Source organism: Syngnathus typhle, linkage group LG4 (genome assembly GCF_033458585.1).
Source record: "Syngnathus typhle isolate RoL2023-S1 ecotype Sweden linkage group LG4, RoL_Styp_1.0, whole genome shotgun sequence".
NCBI classification, from domain to species: Eukaryota; Metazoa; Chordata; class Actinopteri; order Syngnathiformes; family Syngnathidae; genus Syngnathus; species Syngnathus typhle.
The window spans coordinates 18,534,056-18,555,373 of record NC_083741.1 but is presented as its reverse complement, the minus strand read 5'-3'; the positions used below and the strand labels follow the sequence as shown (position 1 = coordinate 18,555,373).

The 21,318-nt window shown below is 41.1% G+C and overlaps 1 protein-coding gene across 3 annotated transcripts in view; it reads left to right on the top strand.

The window, feature by feature from the left end:
• The window catches only part of igdcc4 (immunoglobulin superfamily, DCC subclass, member 4), a 36,169-nt gene that overhangs the window by 2,864 nt on the left and 11,987 nt on the right, over positions 1-21,318 (top strand). For 2 of the 3 annotated variants that reach the window (XM_061277210.1, XM_061277209.1), the window contains exons 2-6: positions 12,083-12,397; positions 17,084-17,225; positions 20,158-20,294; positions 20,484-20,618; positions 20,952-21,104. In XM_061277210.1, the coding sequence (XP_061133194.1) occupies positions 12,083-12,397; positions 17,084-17,225; positions 20,158-20,294; positions 20,484-20,618; positions 20,952-21,104 (882 nt within the window). The remainder of the gene's footprint in view (positions 1-12,082; positions 12,398-17,083; positions 17,226-20,157; positions 20,295-20,483; positions 20,619-20,951; positions 21,105-21,318) is intronic. The other variant, XM_061277211.1, reaches the window with a different exon arrangement.

Sequence of the window (21,318 nt, the reverse complement as noted above, 5' to 3'; positions counted from 1 at the left end):
GTTGCCATTGGAAGTTGCGCAATGGTGCGTCTAGTGCTGAAGTGGTCTCGGAATGGTATCCTTATTTATAGAGAGCTCAAACAACTTTAGCCTTTCTGTTCAAGATGCTTGCGTCTGTTATGAGGCTTTTTTGAAGGAAAGGTTTTATATCACTCATGAAGTGTTTCTGAAAGTGATCATTTTGGTTGTCGCTAACACAGAATTTCCGATAGAGATCAACTAGAACCACACACACAAATTGTAGGGGGGGGGGGGGGGGGGCAGGACTTTTCACAGGTTTGGCTACAGATTAATTTCCTCATGCTATCAGCAATAAGGTCTATTGACCTGGTATGGTGATGGTTACACTTTCTTAATGAGCAGTCTAGTCAGACAACGGGGTCGTCCCGTCCCTCTCCCGTTCAAGGACTTTGCTTAAGACCTTGCTGTTCTCGCCTCTGAGCACATTTGTTGGGCCAACGTGACAGGTTGCTTTCATTACTGCCATGCCTACAGTGAATCATGAATGGATCATCATTTTGCTCCATGCGCATTTTGTGGAATTGAGAAACTGTGTGGGAACTCGGGGAGTGATTTTGGGACAGAGATGAATCAGCGGGAGGAGGCGACGGAGGCGAATTAGAGGGCAAGGGCCACGGCTGGATCCACAAACAAAGAGCTCGTTTTGTCTGTTCTAACGATCACAGGGAAATATGTCAACTTCATTTAACACGTTATGAACACATGAAAGGGAGGAAAGCGGCCCCTCTGTGCCTTTGTTTCTACTGTGCCTCAAAAATTGTACAATTTGACTAACGTTTTTATTAAAGATACATTTTTCTCACGTTTTTAAAATAGTTCCTACAGCCGTATATTTGTGACCAACTTTCATAAAAATATCCTGTGGATCAAGAATGCAGAAAAGTTTTATAAATCCTATTTCTTGTTTTTGTGAAATTACCGGTTTGAGAGGCCAACTCCATACAGTCCATTTAATGCTGTTCCAATGGCAAGTCCGGATTTTGTGATCATGCTAATGGAGGCGGAGCTCAATTGGGACTTGAACATGTAAAGCCTGCATCTTCTACTTGTGGGAGCAGAAGCAAAAACTGGCCTATAAAGATAACAAATCAGCCCCCACTCCAATTTGGTGACGATCAGCTGTAGTCAAATGGATGTCTGGACACTACACAAGTGTTGTATTTGGCAAGGAGAGTGGAAAAGCTAACAAAATAACTCTGATTAGAACAGAATGCTTAGTAAAGGTCAAATACTATAATTAATCTCAATGGGAAACTGTCATGGATTGCGGTTGACCTTCAATGTATGAGCATGGAGTCCATCCAATGTGGTTGTTATCAGAAGCCAGACTCATTTCATCAACTAAGTGAAACTGCAGCACAGCAACAGTTGTATCTTCCTGTCATGTTTCCAAAGAAATATAATTTGCCCCGTAGTGTGAATAGCTCTTTAATCCACCCTTTCAGCGTGAAAGTTCACATCTCATTAAACAGCTCAGGAGTCATCATCTTTTTTTTTTTTCTTCTAAGGGTTGATTAAGCGAACGGGATTCTTTTCTAGAGTGTTCAGCATAACTTGCGCACATAAATTAAGAAGACCGTTGGTCACTGAGCGATGTCCTGATTGAACGGGTACTTTATATTTCTCCCGTGTCAGCAATCTGTTACTGTCCTCTCACTCAAGTAGTTATCATGCAGACTCCCCGAGCGATTGGTTCGGTCGCAGCAAAAATGAGTTTAAAACATTTTGGTGGGTTTTGTGTTGTATGGTGAATGGTTAAACTTCATTACCATCAGGATCAAAACTCAAATGGTTGACCAATTATTCTTGCCCATCTCCAGGCTAATCTAAAACTGCAGCTTCAAACCAAAATTGTGGACTTGTGTCTTTTCAGGTCTGAGTTGATGGATTTTTTTTGTGTGCGTCTGCTTGTGAGACACAAGTTTTCCTAATGCATGTTGTCGAATGAAATTGTCACCAGGGCTTGAATTTAAAACCCCTCCCAGGTATGTCTTTGATTGACTCTTGTAAATTGCCAAAATGACCCTAAATAAAATGTGAGCTTCAATTTTTTTTATTTTTGGGCATTTTAGGATTCTTGTTTTTTCATGTAAGACTTCCAAGTTAACACAAATACATTTTTACCAGATATTGGCTCTGGGAGCTTTGCACGCTCTTGAGAACTTTTAATGGGTTGACTCATGTTCGGCTTGTTAGACAGCCTATTTAATCTTCTTCTTGAGACTAAAAAAAAAGACTTCCTGTGTATAGAAAATACTCATTGTTAAACTTTGAATGGGTTGACTCATGTTCGGCTTGTTAGACAGCCTATTTCATCTTTGTCTTGAAACTAAAGAAAAAAAGACTTTCTGTGTATCGAAAAAATTCATTGTTAAAGGCAGACTTTCCATGGTGCTGAACATGATTAGATGCTCTCAGTCCTGCCGATGACAAATATTTCACAAATTCATTGTGTTAAAGTATGGGAGATGCACTGTATCATGTGTCTTGTGTCATTTACTGATGCTCAAACTGTGACATTCGCCCCCACACAGACTGTAATCAGAACCAACTTTTTTTTTGCCCTCCTTCTCTCCCCAACTGAGAATCATAAATAAAAATGCAATCAAGCATGAAGAGTTGTTATCAAGCCAGGACAGCCATCCTGCTGTCAACAACATGCTGAGAATCCATTTTAGCGGCTGATGAATTTCCCGTCCCCGGTAGGGTTTGACATGAGCGGCGTCACACGCAAGGCCAGACCGACGTGGCCGACGCGCCGACAGCCGAGTGTATCCGTAGGTCGGCTTATTACGCGTTTGACTCGCGACCCCTGCTCGCTGTCCACACGGAATAGACCGATACTACTCGGCACAAATTTATTACGGACTCTCTTTGTCGCTGTTATTCTAAGGCCATATAAATCACCATGGTGTGTTTTACACCCCATGCTAGCCATGGTCATCCTCATTAAATTTACATGTGGAAGAGTTGCATTTAAAAAAAACAATAAAATACAGCATTACAACAAGTACTAAGTCAGCTCCACAAAAAGATCATAAAAGTCTGACATTTTAGTCTGATGTGGCTGCTTCAGGGACATTTTGGGTCATTTTCAGGTGTCCTTCAAAGACATCTTGTTGAACATTTGGGAAATTCAGCCTGCACAGTCAGGTTCCAGGTGGCAACATGACATCTGGTAGGCAATTAAACATAAATGGTCCCACAAAAAAAGTCTTAAGAACCCGTGCCTGGATAACCACAGCAGGCTTATTTCAATTGGAAACGGTTGTTTTAGGGTTGTTAGACATTTCCATGGTTTAATCTATTCAGATTTCTACACAGTATAAATTGTAATGCCCATGTTAGTCACCGATGAAGGAATAGATTACTTCTGTGCAGGCAGCATGACTTCAGTTCCCATTTCAATGACAGCGTGAATGGTTGAAAAGCTGATTCCAACCATGTCCTTATAAGTGGCTGTTCGGAGTGCTGTAATTCTTTATCTTTTATGTGTTTTGACAGCAGAAGGTCAAACACCCGTCATTAAGATACTTGGAAACTCTTTGACTTAATGAGGAAAATGCATACCATGTCACCTTTGTAATTTGCCTTCATACAAGTTGTAATGAAGCCTCTCCACATCACAGTTAATATGCGCCCTCCCCACTGTGCTTTCAAAGTACCACAGTCTACCTCTGCTGCGGAAGGATTGCACTGTTGTATATCATGGATCAAAACATAAATAAAACAAAACTGTTATTGTTCCCTATGGTCCGAAAGGTCAGACCTTGTCAAGTTTGGCGGCTTGTTCTTATAAAGTTTGGAGGGAAAATTACCATATGGGATTCCTGCGGCTTAAGTGACTCGATGCAATGTGAAGCACGGTAGTGGGAGGAGGGGGTTGGATGGTGTGGAGTGACTGAGTCAACCATTTATTCCTCACGCTGCACCAAGCAGAGTATTCAGGGAGCAAAGTCCACTTTCTTGCTTAAATATCATAGAGGATGGAGAAACAGGTTGTTGTTTTTTTATGTGAGGGTATTATGCAGGTCTGACAATGTGGAGTTATTGCATTGTATTTGTGGTATGCAAAAAGGATATCACATTGGAAATGTTTTTTTTTTTTTTAAACAAAAGGTCTCTGACCGTTTCGGGGTCAAAATACACAAATGAAAAATAATTACTGGTCATAGCAATCTGAATTGACTGTTCTGTCTCATGCAAAGAAGCCACTGCTCACTTCTCCACTACAGTGCCAATATCATTGGTTTGTTCAAGTAGTCAATTTATTTTACTTATTTGAGATTAATCTCATTTATTTGCTGTTAAAATGTATTTAGTTTCCATGATTGTCTGGAAAGCAGTTCAGGTTGTCCAAAGGCAGATGAACGTACATTCATTCTTTCAACAAATGCCATGATTTGTATCTATGTTCTACTTTTATCACGTAGCTAAGTAAAATATTATTCCTGTACATTAAAATTCATGGAAGTCAATTTATTGTCCTCAAAAAAGGTAGCGTCAGATGTGCTCTATTACTGCTGAGACTTAAATAAGAGTATATTGGACAGTGGTGCCTGAGGAATAGGCCGTGACACATTAAATCTAAATTAGGCATGTTTGCGTGAGTGTGTTTACTAAAGCCCGTGTGGCTGCATTGTTTTGTGTAAGCGAGGGGGCATCAGCTGTGATTTGTCACTGCATTTTGATTTCGTCCCTTGAGAGTCCATTTTAAATGAGGGTATGTATTATTTAAAGGTGCCTTTGGCTGGTTTCCATTTGGACGCGCTTGTGTGGTGCATATTTGGATTCATTTTATTTCTTGAATATCTCAATTGCCTTACCTGGATGTATTAAAGTTCAATAATTAATTGTTTTTCCATGTGGGTTCTTATTTGAAGGCACGGCTGGCCTCATTTCAATGACGTGATGGTCATACTTAGTAGAACCGAGGTCTTTTTTCAAGTGCTTCTCTTAGAGTTTGAGTGAGGTCATACTTCACGAATGCCTCCCCGCCGCTGTGATCCGACTCACATGGCAGCTAAGAGACACGTCTCTTCTTTTTATGATTTTGTCTCCCGTGGTCTCACAGTTCTTTCTATCGGATGGTTTTTTTTAAGAGATAGCAGAAAGAAGAAAAATGCTTAACTCGTTTCATAGAAACGTTTCAATGCCGTGACGCTGCATATCCGAGTGTTAATGTGATCTAATTTGTGTAATTGATTTATATCTGTGTCTCGTATTGCATATTTCAAAGTTGTGTAAAATGAGTTCAACTCATCCATCAGACACTCATTTTCTTTTGCGCTTGTTCTCGTTAGCGTCATGGTTGAACCGAAGCTTATCATAGCCGACTTAGCAGAGAGAGTTCAGCTTATTTATTCACATTTATTGACATTTTAGATTCTTAAATAAACTTAACATTCATGTTTTTGAAAGACCTGGAGAAAAGTTACGGATTCAACATAGGAACATTTTGAACCGTGAACCAGAACTGAAGCAGACGTGCTCCGCTAACTATGCTAGTGTTACCCATCGCAGTCTATTGATGACAAAATATAATTCTGGGATGATCAGCAACTAAATGTATCTCATGGCTCACAGTTTAAACCTCCCAAAGAAGCAAAACTCAAAAAGCTGCAATTAACACACCATGAGATACAGACCTCATATTCTGAGAGGGGATTTCTTGAGCAAAGGTTCTCAAAACACCCGCCTCGGTTCAAGTAAAAAATATATGTTTCTACTCTTATGGTTTTCCACAGGAGGCTTTTGTACGTTGTTATGGAGTCGTGTTTACAGCACGGCACGCTTCTTTCAGTCGTCTTCTTATAGGAGCTGACATTTCCCACCCGCTAGCACTCTTCTTCAGTATGTATTGTAAGTGCTGTATTTACATTTATCACCCGCACTCATCTGCCTTCAATTGCTTTGTCGCGCTTGTATGTGGAGTGATTGGAATTGATAATCTTGTTGAGGCATTTGAATCAAGTGATATAAGTGGGTGCAACGAGGCAGCTCAAACGTTTTATCAAAAAATCAAAAATTGCCCCAAAATGTCGGGCTAAGCTTTATCGCATTATACACAATGGTGTTTTTTATTTTAACTCTCTTTGCGGAACGGTACCTATATTTTGAAAAATGTCAGTGAATATCTTCGTGAGTACCATTCTGGACTCCTTAGCTGACTCTTCAAGTACATCCAAAAATAGATAGGAAACCTCTCCAGTTTTCCCCTACACATCAAATCATGTTCAAGGATATCATAAGAATGAGCTCATTGAAATAAAGTAACTTCTCGATTCTCTCACAAGAATTCACCGAGCAGACAATTCAATTGGTGCCAGAACCATAGCCTGACATTCACATATACACATTTAGTTGCAAAAGAATTACTTTTTCCCAGCGGAATAAGACACATAAATGAGCATTGACAGGACCTGATATAAAGTAATGACTTGGGAATGGGTTATTTGTACAGGAGGAGCTCAGCTGGAGGTGGTCACGCGCATGCAGACGCGAGAGCGTGAATAATAGTGGAAACGTTGATACGACACCGCTACGTGTTCCCCGGTGTCACGCCGCAGCCTCATTTATCATTCCGGCCTGAGATGCACGGAGGCATTATTAAGTCGGTGCGTGTCACCTCGGTGAGCAGGGACAAGGAGGAGAGAACTGCCTTAGACCTTTCGAAATCTCTGCCTGTATGTTTTTGCTTATCTTTGCACCTGTTGCTTCCACTTTCCTCGTGTAGGCTCTTAACACCTTTGGGGCGATTTATTAAAAAAACGTCAGATTTGTCCGGCATATTCATTTTGTTTGAATCTGCTCTGAGCTAGTTGGAATCTGACTTTTCGGTTCTTGTCATGGCCATGCGGAGGCCCCATGCTTGTGGGAGGCCCAACATCCAAGAGGGGCCCCGCCTCTCTCTGATTGGCTGACGCGAGGCAGGGATGAATGAGCACTGTACATAGAGCAGGAGGTATGAAGGAGGGCAGAGCTATCCATCCCCCCCGGCACTCTCATTCTTTGGCTTTCCCTCTGTCCACTTCTGTTCTGGTTCCCACACACATATACACTCAATGGGGATGCATGAGCCTGCCGCAGTTTGATCGCATCGCAGTTTGCCCTTCCGCTCGCCATAAGAAGGCTAATTAATTATTCAGATGATGTAAAGAACAAGCTGGATGCTGTGCTGAACGCGTAAAACCAGCCTTGCGTTTCATTAGGTACTCAAGGGTTAACCTGCAGGGCTTTGCTTTTATTTGTGCGGAGGTCTTAAAGTGCCGCCTGGTCATGTGACCCACGTCAAGGACCGACCCATGATATTTCCATGCGGATCCATCCGAAGGTGTCGTTTCTTGAACCGTCATTCTTCCAAGGTTCGCGGGGGCATTGAATCGATCGCTGCTTTGTTTGTCTTAGACGTTTGGCTTCTCTTTTGTGAAGGCTTCATCAGTTCGTGCAACAAGGTTGGGTTACCATTTGGAACAGAAATAAAGAATTCCCAATCCAAATCACCTTCTCAGACTGTAAAAAGAAGCGCAGAGAAATGCTCTTGCTAGTTGTTCATCTTTGACATTAATGCTAGCGGCTCACGGAAGTTGTGAACGTTTTTGCGGAGAAGATGAGTCGCTGTGAGAAGCGCATTGAAGTTTCGTCATGGGAGGAAACGCAGCTGGAACGTCTGCGCTTGTGATAGGGCAGCTGTTCACATTGTTGAGTGAATCATAGCCTCACAGCGTCTTCAGGGAAAAAAACATTGAGGCCTTCGTGGAGCGTTGCAAATCCAACGAGATCCGACGCAAGAGCAAAAAATATCTGGTTTAATCGCGGAGAAGTTTTGATTGTTAGTTAGTTGGTGCAAAAGCTTCATAATTCTCCATCCATGCATTTTTTTGTACTGTTGGTCCTGATCAGGGTTATCTGAAGTCAAACTAACTGGCAGACCAGATGTCTGAGCACCAAGCTCTTAGAAGTGCTAATGGTGGATATTTGATTGAAGTTGTTTTCCTTTAAAGCACCTTGGTATGGTTCCACTTTAGAGAATTGCCGAAACCTGAGCTTTGGTCTCGCTGGGGTCACCCAACGGTCCACGGGTTGTGTGTTGACAGTGAGCCTGACCCGGTGAAATGTTCACTTGGCAGCGTCACTCGCAACGAACTCGCCCCGCCGCCCCCATCCTCTCGGTTTCTCTCTGGTCTCTGCTTCTGAAAGTCTTTTGAAGAACTTAAGTCATACATTAACAGAAAGGGGCTATTTCAGCACGAGATTATTAATTTCATGTAAAAATGTGACTTGCTGAAACTATTCGTCTAGATGCCGGAGCCGCTCTGTATTGGGGACATTTGTCATATTTGATACAAAGAAGTGACATATGTAAATACATTTTATGATAATGCTCGTAACAGTAGGTTGTCACAGGTCCTTCAATCTTCATTTTTTTAAAAATATTCATAAAGCCTTGATTGTCTTCTGGGGCAATTCTGTTTTGTCTTGTTTTGAGCCTTTTTGACTCTCTACTTGTCTTGTGTAAAATGGCAAAATGAGTACTTAAGGGACACCCCAACCACCCCACCCACCTTCCACTGTACTCTTTAGGAGCGACACTGGCACTTATCGAAAGGGCATGCATGCACTTTGATGGCTTCATTAACTAATATACTGCTTGTGTGTGTGCGTGTGAGCATGCAATGTGTGTGCTGCATATGTCCGCAAAACTAGGTCATTTGAAGTTGTCTGGACTGTGTATGTGTGTATACATGTAGTGTTTGAGTCCCATGTGGTCTCTAGTAGTAGGCTATGTCAATCTCAGTGTGTTATCGAGGTTTTATGCTCTTATGTAACTACACTTTGGTCAAGAAGTATGTGGACAGTTTTTATTCTTTAAAGCTTATATTCAAATCGTTCGATTGATTAATATTCAGAACAATGGAAAAGTCCAACATCCTCAGTGAAGATCTGAAACAAAAAAGTTTACAATTCCACAATTCGTATCGAGATTATTCATAATTCAACCAAATACTACCAAAATGCGGGGTAAAAACATTTCAATAAATAAAATATATTTTGATAGTCATTTAGTTGACCACAACCCAATAGAGCATACACTTCCGATGAAAAGACCACCAAACAAGCAAAAACGGAAGGCCCATTTTTCGGCACATCTGTTTCATCACGCACTGCTTATCCGACACAAATAGTTCCCGATCCCTTGCCTTTTGCCAAGTTCTCATTGAGCTGGGTAATGGTTGTTTTAATGACTTAATGACACTTAATTACTGCATTTGAAATGCGGATCAGGAGCTTTGGAGCGTAATGGCCTCTGAAATAATCTTTACGTGTGTGCCTTGGGTTGCATTTAAATGCACAAAATGTATATGTTGTCTCCATCATGTGCTTGTGTGTGTATGTGTGTGTGTGTTTCAAGAGCATCATGCAGCCTTTCTGTGAATTACCCAGACTCTTCATCAGGAAGTGAAGGCGGGGGGGGTCAGGCCTCATTTAATCAAGGGGAAAATTCCATCTCCCATTAACGTAATTAATCCAACACCAGAGTAAGAGAGAGAGAGAAAGATTCAGGACATCGATGTGTGTGCGTGTGTGAAGAATGTGTTCACAAGAGTAAAGTCCGAGACTGCTAGAATGCGCTATAAGAGGGATGCATAGAATCGTAGTATAACAAAAAAAAACTGGCCGTCACTACTATAACAAGAACTTGACGCAATAGATTATGCAAAAACAATATCTTTCTGTTCAAAGATAAATGAGGAACAGGAGGCAGACGTGTCACAATTTCTCATAAAGATTCATTCCCCCCTCTCAGAATAGGCCATAAAATAAAACAGAGCATCCATCCCGGAGAAGATAGAGCAGCCGATTCATTTATGAGGATCAATAAATTTGCAATTTTTAGGAAATGTGATGCAAGCGCTTCTTCAAAGTTGAGATAATTCAACAGATGTTGGTGCATAATGGATGAAGATGCAGTAATGGTGGAAAATGCAGCAGTGGATAAACCCAAATGACCTGGCTGCCTTCCAAGCACAAGATAGCAGCTTTAAGCGTCACCGTGTGTGTATTTAAGTGGTCTTTTAAAGCAATTCCAGCGCAGTCCATTTTGCCTGTTCTAGCCTTGCTCCTTATGAAAACCGATCACGTGTTGGCCGCCCGGCACAGATATTGAGTCTTCGGCTCCTTTTTATCTCTCACTTCAGTCATTAGGACCTTTTATCCGAAGATTTCATCGCACAACACCCGCCACTTTGCTTTCTCTGAGATTGTTGTGTTTTCTACAGAACTACATTAAAAAGCACTTGCAAGAAGCAGGGAAATAAACCAGGTTGAACTGTGAAGGTCAGCTGCAATTCATTTAAAGACAAAGCAGGAAATGATAAAAATGACAAATGTGTTCACATATGGGATAGTAAAAAGGCAGACAAGTGAGCACGGAGGAACATCTTGACTGGGAGGGAGATGTGCTGATTCCTTAATTTAGTTTTTTTGTTTTTATTTTATTTATTATTATTATTTGTTTATATTTATTATGTTTTAATTGTCTTATTTTTAATTTTTTATTTTTTTTATTCTTTCATTTTTGAATCTTAAAAAAAAAGTTTAATTCTGATACCATATTAATGAACAAAAAAATATACAATGACACATACGTGTGTGTATTGTTTTTATTTACAGGACACATTTAGTACATTTAGTGTGACCAACAAAGGCAGAAAATAAGATAATTTTTGTCTTTTCTGAAAAGACACTCCTCCCAAGAGAGTCGCTTGATCAGCCATTTGTCATCAAAGTTAAAGTTGATCTATTTTTCTGCAGTTAAACTTAATTCAATATGTCTCAATTATTTAATCCTTAAACTTTATGTGTAATGCAGGGAGAGTCTCCAGCTCCTTGTAGCTCTAAACAGGATAAAAGTCTAGAAACTGGATGGATACATGGCTAGAAATAGGAAGCAGGTGTTTATTTGCCTTCAGTGGGTGACACCCTGCACCTAATTGGGAATGGAATCCATTTAGGGACAGTCACTATTTGAGGAAGCACGGTATTACGTACGAGGCATGAAGTGAAACTAAATCGGAGGAATCCGTATCCTGGAATGTTTTGTTCCAGTTCATGTCAGTGCAATCCATAAACAGGATTAAGAAAAGACAATTCCTCTATTCATAAATAATATTCACAAAATCTCATTCCATTGCCACTTGTGTGGCATCATGTGAGTCATCTCCCAACACCTCTGGCTCTAGGACTTGGCCTTTCTAAATTTAATGTTCTGGTGATGACATCCGAATCCTTTCCGAGCAGCGGTGCCCGTTTCATTCCCAAAGCTCCTCTAGCTCCACCTCCTCGGCTCCCTCACTCTGTCCACGATACACCCCACCTCCGATCTGTGTGTGAGTATGTGTGTATGTGTGTGCTGCCAGCACTATTGGCTCCATCCAAGTTGTTATGAAATAACAAATAGCCCGATAGCCAAAATCGCAATAATCTAATCAGTGAAGGGGAAAGTTGTTACGTTTGAGTTGACAGCAAATCAAATCCTCGCTACACAATTGTGCTAAAACACACACAAGGTGTATTAGTAATCTCGGAAGATTATGTGAATTTGAACAAAATGAATCCGAACAGACTTCCACAATACCACAAAACCACCAGTTCATTTAAACCAGGACTGAAATTGTTTACCGCAGCATTCTCGTGAATCTATTCTTTATTGTCTACTTTAATCCCCATTTGCGTATTATCTTTTAATTTATCGAGACTGTTGCTTGGTTTTACACATTGTAATCTAATTACTTTCGATGATTTTTATTACAATGTTTGCAATGCTCATCCATCCATTTTCTGTACTGTGTATCCTCACGAGTGTGGCGAGCGTGCTGGATTTTGGTTATCTTTCTGTAAAGCTATTAATATTTTATGTAAAGCACTTTGAATTGTCTTGTGCTGTATAAATAAACGCGCCTTGCCTTCATTCGGAGGCCAGATGAGTCACTTCCCCCTTTTCCCAGGTCACCATGGGCCTTTTCTAGAAATTACTGTTCTTTTTTTTCCCAATTCACAGATAAACCTGTTTCGGTGGAGCTGAGCTGCGGAGCCGGACCCAGCCATGTGGTGTTGGAGCCGGGGTCCCCTCTCACACTGGACTGTAATCTGGGGGCCAGCGACACGCCCCTCAACATCACCTGGCTGCACGAGGGCCAGCCCCTCCCTCCAGACGGTAGCGACTCCCGGCGGTATGTCAGCGACAGCTCCCTTCTCCTGCTGCTTTCCGCCGAGGATGGAGCGTCCCCTCAGGCTCTGGAGGGAGGCTACAGCTGTGTGAGCACCAGTGCACATGGAGCCTTGACCAGCCGGACCGTCAATGTGCTGCTGGCGAGTATGTGGCTGTCTACCGTCTATGCCAGGGGTGTCAAACTCGTTTATTGTCGCGGGTCGCATCGTACTCATAGTTTCCTTCGGAGGGCCATTATGACTGTTAACCCATATACATGTATGAAATCTCATATTATATACAGTATAGGCTACACAACAAAACCGCAGGCCAGAGTTTGACACCCCTGGCTATGCGATGTACATATTAACCAGAAAAAAAAGATTCTTGAGAAGGCTCGTTGGTTAGAGAGCAGTGGCAATTGGCGTGTGTATCTATTTCCCAAGGTACATCGGAATAATGCTTCTGGAAGCACACTCCATATGGCCCAAATTGCTTCCAGACAAAATAAACAAAAAATAACTTCCATACAGCACAGAGAATTCTTCATGATCTATGAATCAATTGTTAGAGCTCTCTTTAGCTACAATAGTGGGTAAGTTATGAAAAGAATTCCTAAATCGGCTCATTTGTCATCAAAGATAGATTTATATATTTAGGAATAAAAAAAACAGCTTCAAACTTAAGGGTACGTAAACATTCCCTATTTTTCCTTTTTTTAACTGTGACAACAAAACCTCTGTCCCACAAGTATTTTTTTTTATATAACACTCATCAGTCATGTTTTTAGTAGTGAATTGCTTATGGAGCACACTTATGTGCTAGCTCACTGGTTTGTCACTTTTTTGTCGCAAAATTTTTGGACGCAGACTGCTAAAAAAAAATTTTTGTGGAAAAGGATTGGGAACAGGGCTGTGGACTCGGTCGGATTTTTGCACCGAGTTCGAGTCCGAGTCCGGCCTCTTGACCAGTAGTCCGAGTCCGAGTCCGGCTGTCCATTTTTTCCCAATTTGGGAAGTGTTGTGTGCTTTTAGTATATTAATTTATTGTATGAATTTTTATTGTATTTATTGTACAGCATTACTGAAAGTAATACAGCATAATTAAGAGCTAGAAGATGAGGCAGATAAGGTCCCCAACTAGTTTTTTTTTGCTCTCGCTGAGCAGAGAATTTATACTTGTGAGTATTATTGCAAGCTCTGCTTGTGTTTCTGCTCTGTGAGTGTTACAGTAGAAGTTATATAATTACTTAGCATGCATGCTAATTCCAAAGTACGCTCTACCTCTTTGGAGAACTTTGCCAGTGAGCGAGTGCAAACAGGTGCTGGGGAAGTTTGTTTTAATAAGTGTGAATTAAATGTGTTTGAAGCGTGTGAGAGGCTGCCATTAAAAAAAGGACTCTCAACAAGCGCATTCTTTCAAACGCAACAGTTGAGAAAGGTTATGAAAGAATGTCCGCAGGTGTTCGTCGCTCGGAGTAGGATCGTCGTCTCTTGGTGGGACGGGAGGACAGACAGTAGCTTTTTAATTGTCCCCACCAAGGAGGGCCTCTTTGTCAGTGGCTCTTAGGAGGTAGTCTTTATTGAGTCATTAGCTTTGTGTAAAACGAGACCGTGTACTTTGCCGATGCCCGCGCTTTTGTCAGCTGTCACATGCCTATTTATAAGGAGCTCTTGTTTGAGGGACAATAAGGCGGGCGGGCACAGAGGATAGAGGACGCGGGGGCTCCGTCATGTGAATGGAGGGGAGGCGGATGGTGTCGGCAAGTAGTCATGGTGAAGGGAAAGGTCTCCGAGACCATTACGTGTGACCTTCAATCTGTTTGTGTACATGCGGTGTTTGAATTAAATCAGCTGCGGCAGTTCTATGGGGGGAGATTTGATCAGCGCATTGAGAGGTCGACGGCAAAGTGCTTTAACATTGACATTGAGCGGATGTTCTCCTTTTTGCTAGAAAAAAACAAACAAACAAAAAAACACATCGCATCTGCGAAAGGGTATTAACTCAAGCCACCTGCCTTGCTGATTTTTCCCAGTGGTGCCATGCGCGGGAATGTGAACGGGAGTGTGGATTTGAACGGAAACGGAAGCGACAACATATGGCCTGCATATTGCTTTCCATAATGGTCAAAAACAGCTTTTGACATTTATTGCCCTAGTTAACCTTGCTCCTTATGGCCTGCCAAAGTGAGTGTAATTATATCTCCATTCCCATCTTAAGCTTGCTGAATATTGGATGCTATTCCATACTGTGAGTTTTTTTTAATGGAAGATGTGATTTAGTGCCTAGCTCGTCTGCATCACAGTTGTGAAGTTCGGGTTTCAAATCTCTGGCTTTTGCGTGCCCTCCGAGAGTGGAGATTGGCTTATCTGAAAATTCATCCAGTAAACTGATTCCAAAATATGTTGGAAATTTAGACATTGTTGACAACTGGGTAATAAATTTACTTTTCTGGTGCTCTAATTAATAGCACATATGTGCTCCTGTGATGATGAAATGGTTAACATGTTGTAGTCTACTGGCAATCTAGCTAATATAATTTGTTAAATCACTCCGCCAAACATTTTATCAAAACTACCTCCCACAAATCAAATGAGGATTTGGCTCCATTTTTCAGGTTGATACTTGGCACCATCAAATCTGTCTGTACCAGTACTCCCAGTTACTGCTCCACATTTCCATACCAAACCAGCGCAATGTTTGATTGGGTTTCATTGTTTATCACTCACTCAAAAAAAGAGGTCATTGAATGGATGCTTGCACAAGTGGAGGTGGGAGGGGGGGGGGGGGGCAAATAGCTGCAATCCGATAGCTAAGGGGCCAAAGAGTGGGGCCACTGGCTGACACTGACACGAAGACAGGGTGAAGTCATACTGCAAATATTACGATGGTGTCAGACAATAAAAAACATTAGAAGAACATGTAAATGATATGACATGTATGCAAGGGGGCGAGCTCTGATAGGACTCTGGTGGACTTGATAAATTCCAAAACACAATGCATTGCATCTTAGGAAAAGATTTAATAGATGATACTGTGCCCTCTCTCTGGTCAGCTGTTCTTCAACTTTACACACTCAACTTAACACACACACTTTGGTGCCGATATAGTTGATGTGTTTACATAATGATGTAATAGATGGAAGCTGAAGTTTAATCATCAGCTTGTCCTGTAAAGTTTGCCAAACAAAAATCAATGCCAGTTCTCTGAAAAGATCTTTTTTTTTAAAGCTGTGTCCAATTGTTATGAATAATAGTGTCTCAGTTGGCTGATTGTGAGATATTAAATGAAAAGGTTATGCAATGAACATTGTAGCATCTCAAAGAACAAACTCAATTCATCTATAGCTCTCAAATGAAAAAAATAAATTCGAGAAATAATTCAGTCCAGCGTCAAGCTGTTGTAACTTATAAATAATATTGAAAATACAGTTATCCTGATCTGATCACATGATTTTCAAATCATCCAAAAAATAAAAAATCACAAAATGACAAATTCATCCTGAGCAACAAAAATATTCCCAAATGTAACTTTGGGACAATTACTGAGAATTTGCGGATTGCCATTAGAATTTAGTTTGACTTCACTAACAGTTTAACACTATTTTTACTTACAGTAACATAATAATAACTTGATAATCGTCTCTCTTTCTCTCTCTCTCTCTCTCTCTCTCTCTCTCTCTCTCTCTCTCTCTCTCTCTCTCTCTCTCTCTCTCTCTCTCTCTCTCTCTCTCAAAATGTGCAAAAATGTGCTGTTAGCCAAAGACAAAAGAACATGTAATCGTCTGCGCACTTTGAACGGAGAATTGATGAGTCTGCACAATTAGCAGAGAATTTTACCTAAAAAAAATCCACCAGTACTACGAGTAAAACCAAAACACACCACTTTAGTACTAATTATCTAATATTGTTTTTGTACCTGATACTTGGTAGAACAGCCTGACAAAACATCATTCAATGATTGTCAAAGTGTCATTTTAGTTAGGAATGGATACATTGGAATTTCCCTCCTGTGTTTCCAAAAGGGCCGTGGGCCAAATAGTTTTGTTCCCCCCTTCAAGAAAGCCCACAGGAAGGGGTCAAAGGTAAAATCTCTTTGAATCCACCCCCAGTCATCGTGCTTAGTGCTGCCCCCTAGTGCTCAGCGTCATCTAGCAGGAAACGTTCCCCCCTTCGTGTGAAAGTGCGAAGCTGTGAACACTGGACCCCTGCCAACAAATTCCGGCTAAAGAGACCAAGTAATCCCGCCACACTAGATTAAATCCCGGCGCTTTGTCCCAATCACAACGTTTAACTTCACTTAGTCTGAACGCGGTGCAGAGAAAACTTTTGGAAGGTGCTATTTGGTAGAAACCAAAGCTGAGAACAAGTGCCTTATTAAGAAGAATGATGTTTCAGAGGCAAAAGTCAATGATCCCTGTGTGCACGATTAACATTCAAGTGCAAAGTGCTAATTTTATTAGCAAGGCGAGGAAGATAAACTATGTTAATGTTTGTATGAATAAACAATTCACGAGCAATGTAATTAACAGAGTAATTTATTGTCAAAATAAATCTTAATTTCAGCCCCACTGTATTCATCTTCCTCAAATATTCGGATACTTTTTTTTCACATTTTCCATTCTTCTGAGTCTCTATAAATCGAATGATATAGGAAAAACACTTTTTTCATTTGTTTGTGAATTGAGGTAGAACGTACAACTGGATGTCGGAAGTGCCTGACCACGTTGCCTTTCGAATTCATCTCCTTCCTATATTGGCGCTGTTGGAAAGGGATTTGAGATAATTGCATCGCGTCACCTGGCGAACGACCTACATCACATCGTGTAACCGACATGCTCTTTTTTCGCAGGTCTGTCCTCCTTCCGTCAGGAACCTTCACTTCAGACGGTGCCTGCTGGGGGGGCTGCTCGCTTTGAGTGCCAGATCGATGGGGTGCCCACACCTGTAATTACTTGGGAAAAGGACAAAGTCAGTGTCCCCCAGGACCCAAGGTGACTCAGCTTCAATTGCTATCGTGCCTCATATTATCTTTCTTCGACAATTTTTTTTCCCTCTCTCAGTGTTTCCAGCATTGCTGCAAGTCTAAAATATGTGTGTGTGTGTATCCATTTATCGCGTCACCTTTATATTATATGAAATGCATCTGCCCACACACAAATACAAAAATGTCTTTTGATGGCATTTTGTGCAAACACAAATGACGTAAAACTCAAATCATTGTTCCCCTTCTAAATGAGGCGGTAGCAATATTAGTCGTTTTTCGCAAAAGATAAATCCTTGAGGACTGATATTGGCCCCTTATACTGTAAGTGCGCCACCGATTGTGTTGAAATATCTGTTGCTTTAAGAGTTATAAAGCAACGACACCGATGGTATTCACTCGCTTGTCTGTGTTTGTGGGATTTGCTGCTGATTTGTGCCGCAGAAGCTCAATTGATTCATCAATAAAGTAGCAATGTCTAGACTGCAAATGATCCACTTTTACACGGATGTGCCCGTGAATGTCATCCCCTGGACTGTTCGCAGTCAGACAATTCCCGAGTGATGCATGTTGGTCATTTGGCTAAAACTCCATTAATGTCAAGTGTTTCATTTTTTTTGGTCTTGTTAATTAATGACAAAATTGTAATGCATCACATTTTCTATTAAATGTCTTCAAGAGGGGTCTGATGGAATTTATGACTTGAATGCACGGTAAAATAAAGTCAATTATATGCTTGTGCTATGACCTTGGTTATCAAGATAATTCAGCTAAGTGGGTTTTACTCTTTAATGAATACAATGAGCGTAATACAATGCACGAAATATGATGGGTTTATTTTCCTTTACTAACATTTTTCTCTTTTTTAAATTGTATTTTCAAGGTGACAAATGCTGCTAAGAAACTTTTAGACACGAACGCCATAATTATATTAGATGACGTGATATGTCCTTTTTTTCCCGTCAATCAAAAGTTATTTACTTAAGGTTTAAGATTTTATAGGATGTCACAGAGCCACACAGAACATGTAAAGTAATATACGTAAATGTAATGAATGTAAATGTCTGTATAGGAGAAGAAACAGTTTGAAACGTTTACTGTTTTCCCTATTTGTAGCTAATATTACCGTATTTTCCCTACTATAAGGCGCACCTAAACACCTCCAATTTTCTCAAAAGCCGACAGTGCGCCTTATAATCAGGTGCACCTTATATATGGACCAATATTGAGCCACTACAGCAGGCGTGTCCAAAGTCCGGCCCGCAAGCCAAATGTATATATCTTATATATGGACAAAGTTTTAAAATGGGCCATTCATTGAAGGTGCGCCTTATAATCCGGTGCGCCTTATACTGCGAAAAATACGGTAATCAAAATGTGTGTTTTTGGCATACTCTTACTGTTTGAATCGTGGAATCAAATTTTTGATTTAAGAGATGTGAGGGCATTGAATTGAACCTTATCGAATTGTTCATGTTCAAAATATTTTTGAAATATGTATTGAATCGTTTAATATTGGGGCGAGATATCTTAGAAGGAGAAGGCACATTTCATTTGTCAAAAGTTTCTCAGATAAACGAAAGATTAGAGTCCCAACCACATGTTCAAATACGTTTAAAGGCAATCTTACTTGATACAGAGACGGCGTCTTGATGTTGTTTGTTGCCGTGTTGTTTATGTTTTGGGCAGCTATGCAACTTATTTGCTAGCAGCCAGTCTGTCTCGGCCATTTGTTGGTGGTTTTCAGCATTTTTCGCGCCCGACTCGGCACTAATGGCTGCCGTAGCCCCGCGTGACCTGCAAGCAGCTTGACACTTATGAGGGCTCGAGGGTGAGATGAAGCTCTGCCACATCAGCCGTTGCTAATGACCTGTCACTAAGAGCTGGCTTTTTGTCTTCCATCACTGCTGCTATTTTTTTGTTTTTGTTTTTTTTTCCCTCTTTGTTGGCTTGTTTTATCCACTGTCCTATTTTACTTTCTTGTTGTTTCTGTAATGTCCATCCCTTGGTTCTCTGGTTTTAATGATTATTTCCTGATACCAGTCACATCCTCATGACTTTTGGAGTGGAACTTCATTAAGGACTATTGGGTGAAACTCCTTTTCCTTTTTTTGCATTGTCCGCCAGCTGATAACCAATTCAAAAAGCAGCATGCTGAGAATTGTTTTTTAAAACCACTTGCTACTTTCCTGTACGCCACAGGTTTGGCGCCATCTTGTGAAGAGCATTAACCAAAGTGCAGCTAAGTGTTTTACTAAATGCAGTGAATAGATTCGACTGCGTAAAAATTTCTAAATGGTGAACTGGAAATTGGCCAGTGTTCACTGATTCGATGTATACCTGACCTGAAAACAAAATAAAATGAGTAATACTAGAAAAGTATAAATTGTTATTCTTATGTTCGCAGAGCGATGTCCTTGCACAGCCTCTGTGAAATTAAAACGTGTTTTTAAAATCGGAATCATCAATTAATCGACCAAATAATAAGAGATTAATCAAATGTTTTTTAAGAAGTTCAATTTGTGCGATGAACAATTCTAAAACGTTTCCCCGACAATCAACCTGGGTTCACAGTAGGAAATTTTTGTTTGTTTTTAATTTCACTTGTTAATAACATTGTTTAAAATTGTGTGACAAATGAACCCCTGTCCCCAAATATATGTCCGGGCCCAAGCTTTTATTTTCAGCAATATGGTAATCATGATAGATTCATACTGGACACCATGCGGAATTGCAGCTCATCTTTCAATTTAATGTCTTCATAAAGCAGACCTCGACTGAGTCCAGTCATAACTCTCATGTTGTGACTGCACACAGCAGTCTCTTTCTTTAACAAAGACTATCGACACCCTGATAGGACACAACCGGAATCTCGCCGTGTGTTGTTTGTATTCAGCTTCTAACTCTCGTCTTTCTTTTTCTCATCCTCCCCCTGTGTGAAGCAGGTTCATTTCCCTTCCTAATGGTGTGCTCCAGATTCTGGAGGTTACCAGGGAGGATGAGGGCGCCTACCGCTGCGTTGCATCCAACTCTGCCGGGCGGGACATCAGTCACGCGTCCCGGCTCACTGTCAGCACAGGTCGGTTCGCTGCCGAGCGTTGTGTTATAGTTGTTGTTCAAGTTTCCGCCGACAGTACCTCAGAATATTTTTAATAGTGGAGGATAACCGATACGGAGAGCCTCGTCAAAATGATGATTTTGGCTGAAAGAACAATAACAATAAAATGATTTCAAGAGAGCCTTTGCACTACTGTGTCCTTTTCTCCAGGCTCCGCAGAAGCCCTGAACAGAGTTACGATCGTGGCTCCGCCTCAGAACGCAACGGTGGTGCTCGGCCGTCCAGCCGTGATGGAGTGCATGGCGCAGGGCCAACCTAAGCCGCTGGTGTCCTGGAGCAGACTAGGTAAACCACCCCCATGCCTTGACACAATTATCGGCCTTCATCCCCTCTGCTGTCGATTACTCACTCGTTGTCTTCCCAGAAATGTGTGCGTTCTCTAACTTTCACAAATAATGAACGACATCTCAATGGTTCCATTGTTCTATTATGCGGTGCTTTCCATAGGTGATTCGTCATGTCAAGTTCAAGCGCACAACACACTCCCACATATTTTTACCATTGTCATTTTGTTCGATGTATTTTATTTAGCTGTACGCCAGTATGCTAACCCAACAAACCAACAGATCACTGGATGGTGGCTTCTTATTACTAAAAGTGTTTATTTGCTTCGAACAGACGGGAAGCCCATTTCCACAGACGTGCTTGTCCTTGCGACTAACTTGGTGATCAGAGACACGAGGAGCCACCATGGGGGAATCTACGTGTGCAGGGCCAACAAGCCTCGCACCAGGGAGTTTGTTACCGCTGCTGCTGTACTGCATGTGCCTGGTAAGTGACAAATGCCTCTTGGGGTTTCGATAGCATCAGTCAGCAAATGATTGAACAATGCTGAGCTGTAATTGTGTTCCACAAGTGACAGGTCTGGGAGACATGGTACCATAACAATTTGAACAGCAATACTGACCAAAATATAATATTTTTTTTGATCAACTGGTAGACATAAGTACAATGAAGTAGATGTCAAATTAAGTTCCAAGAAAAT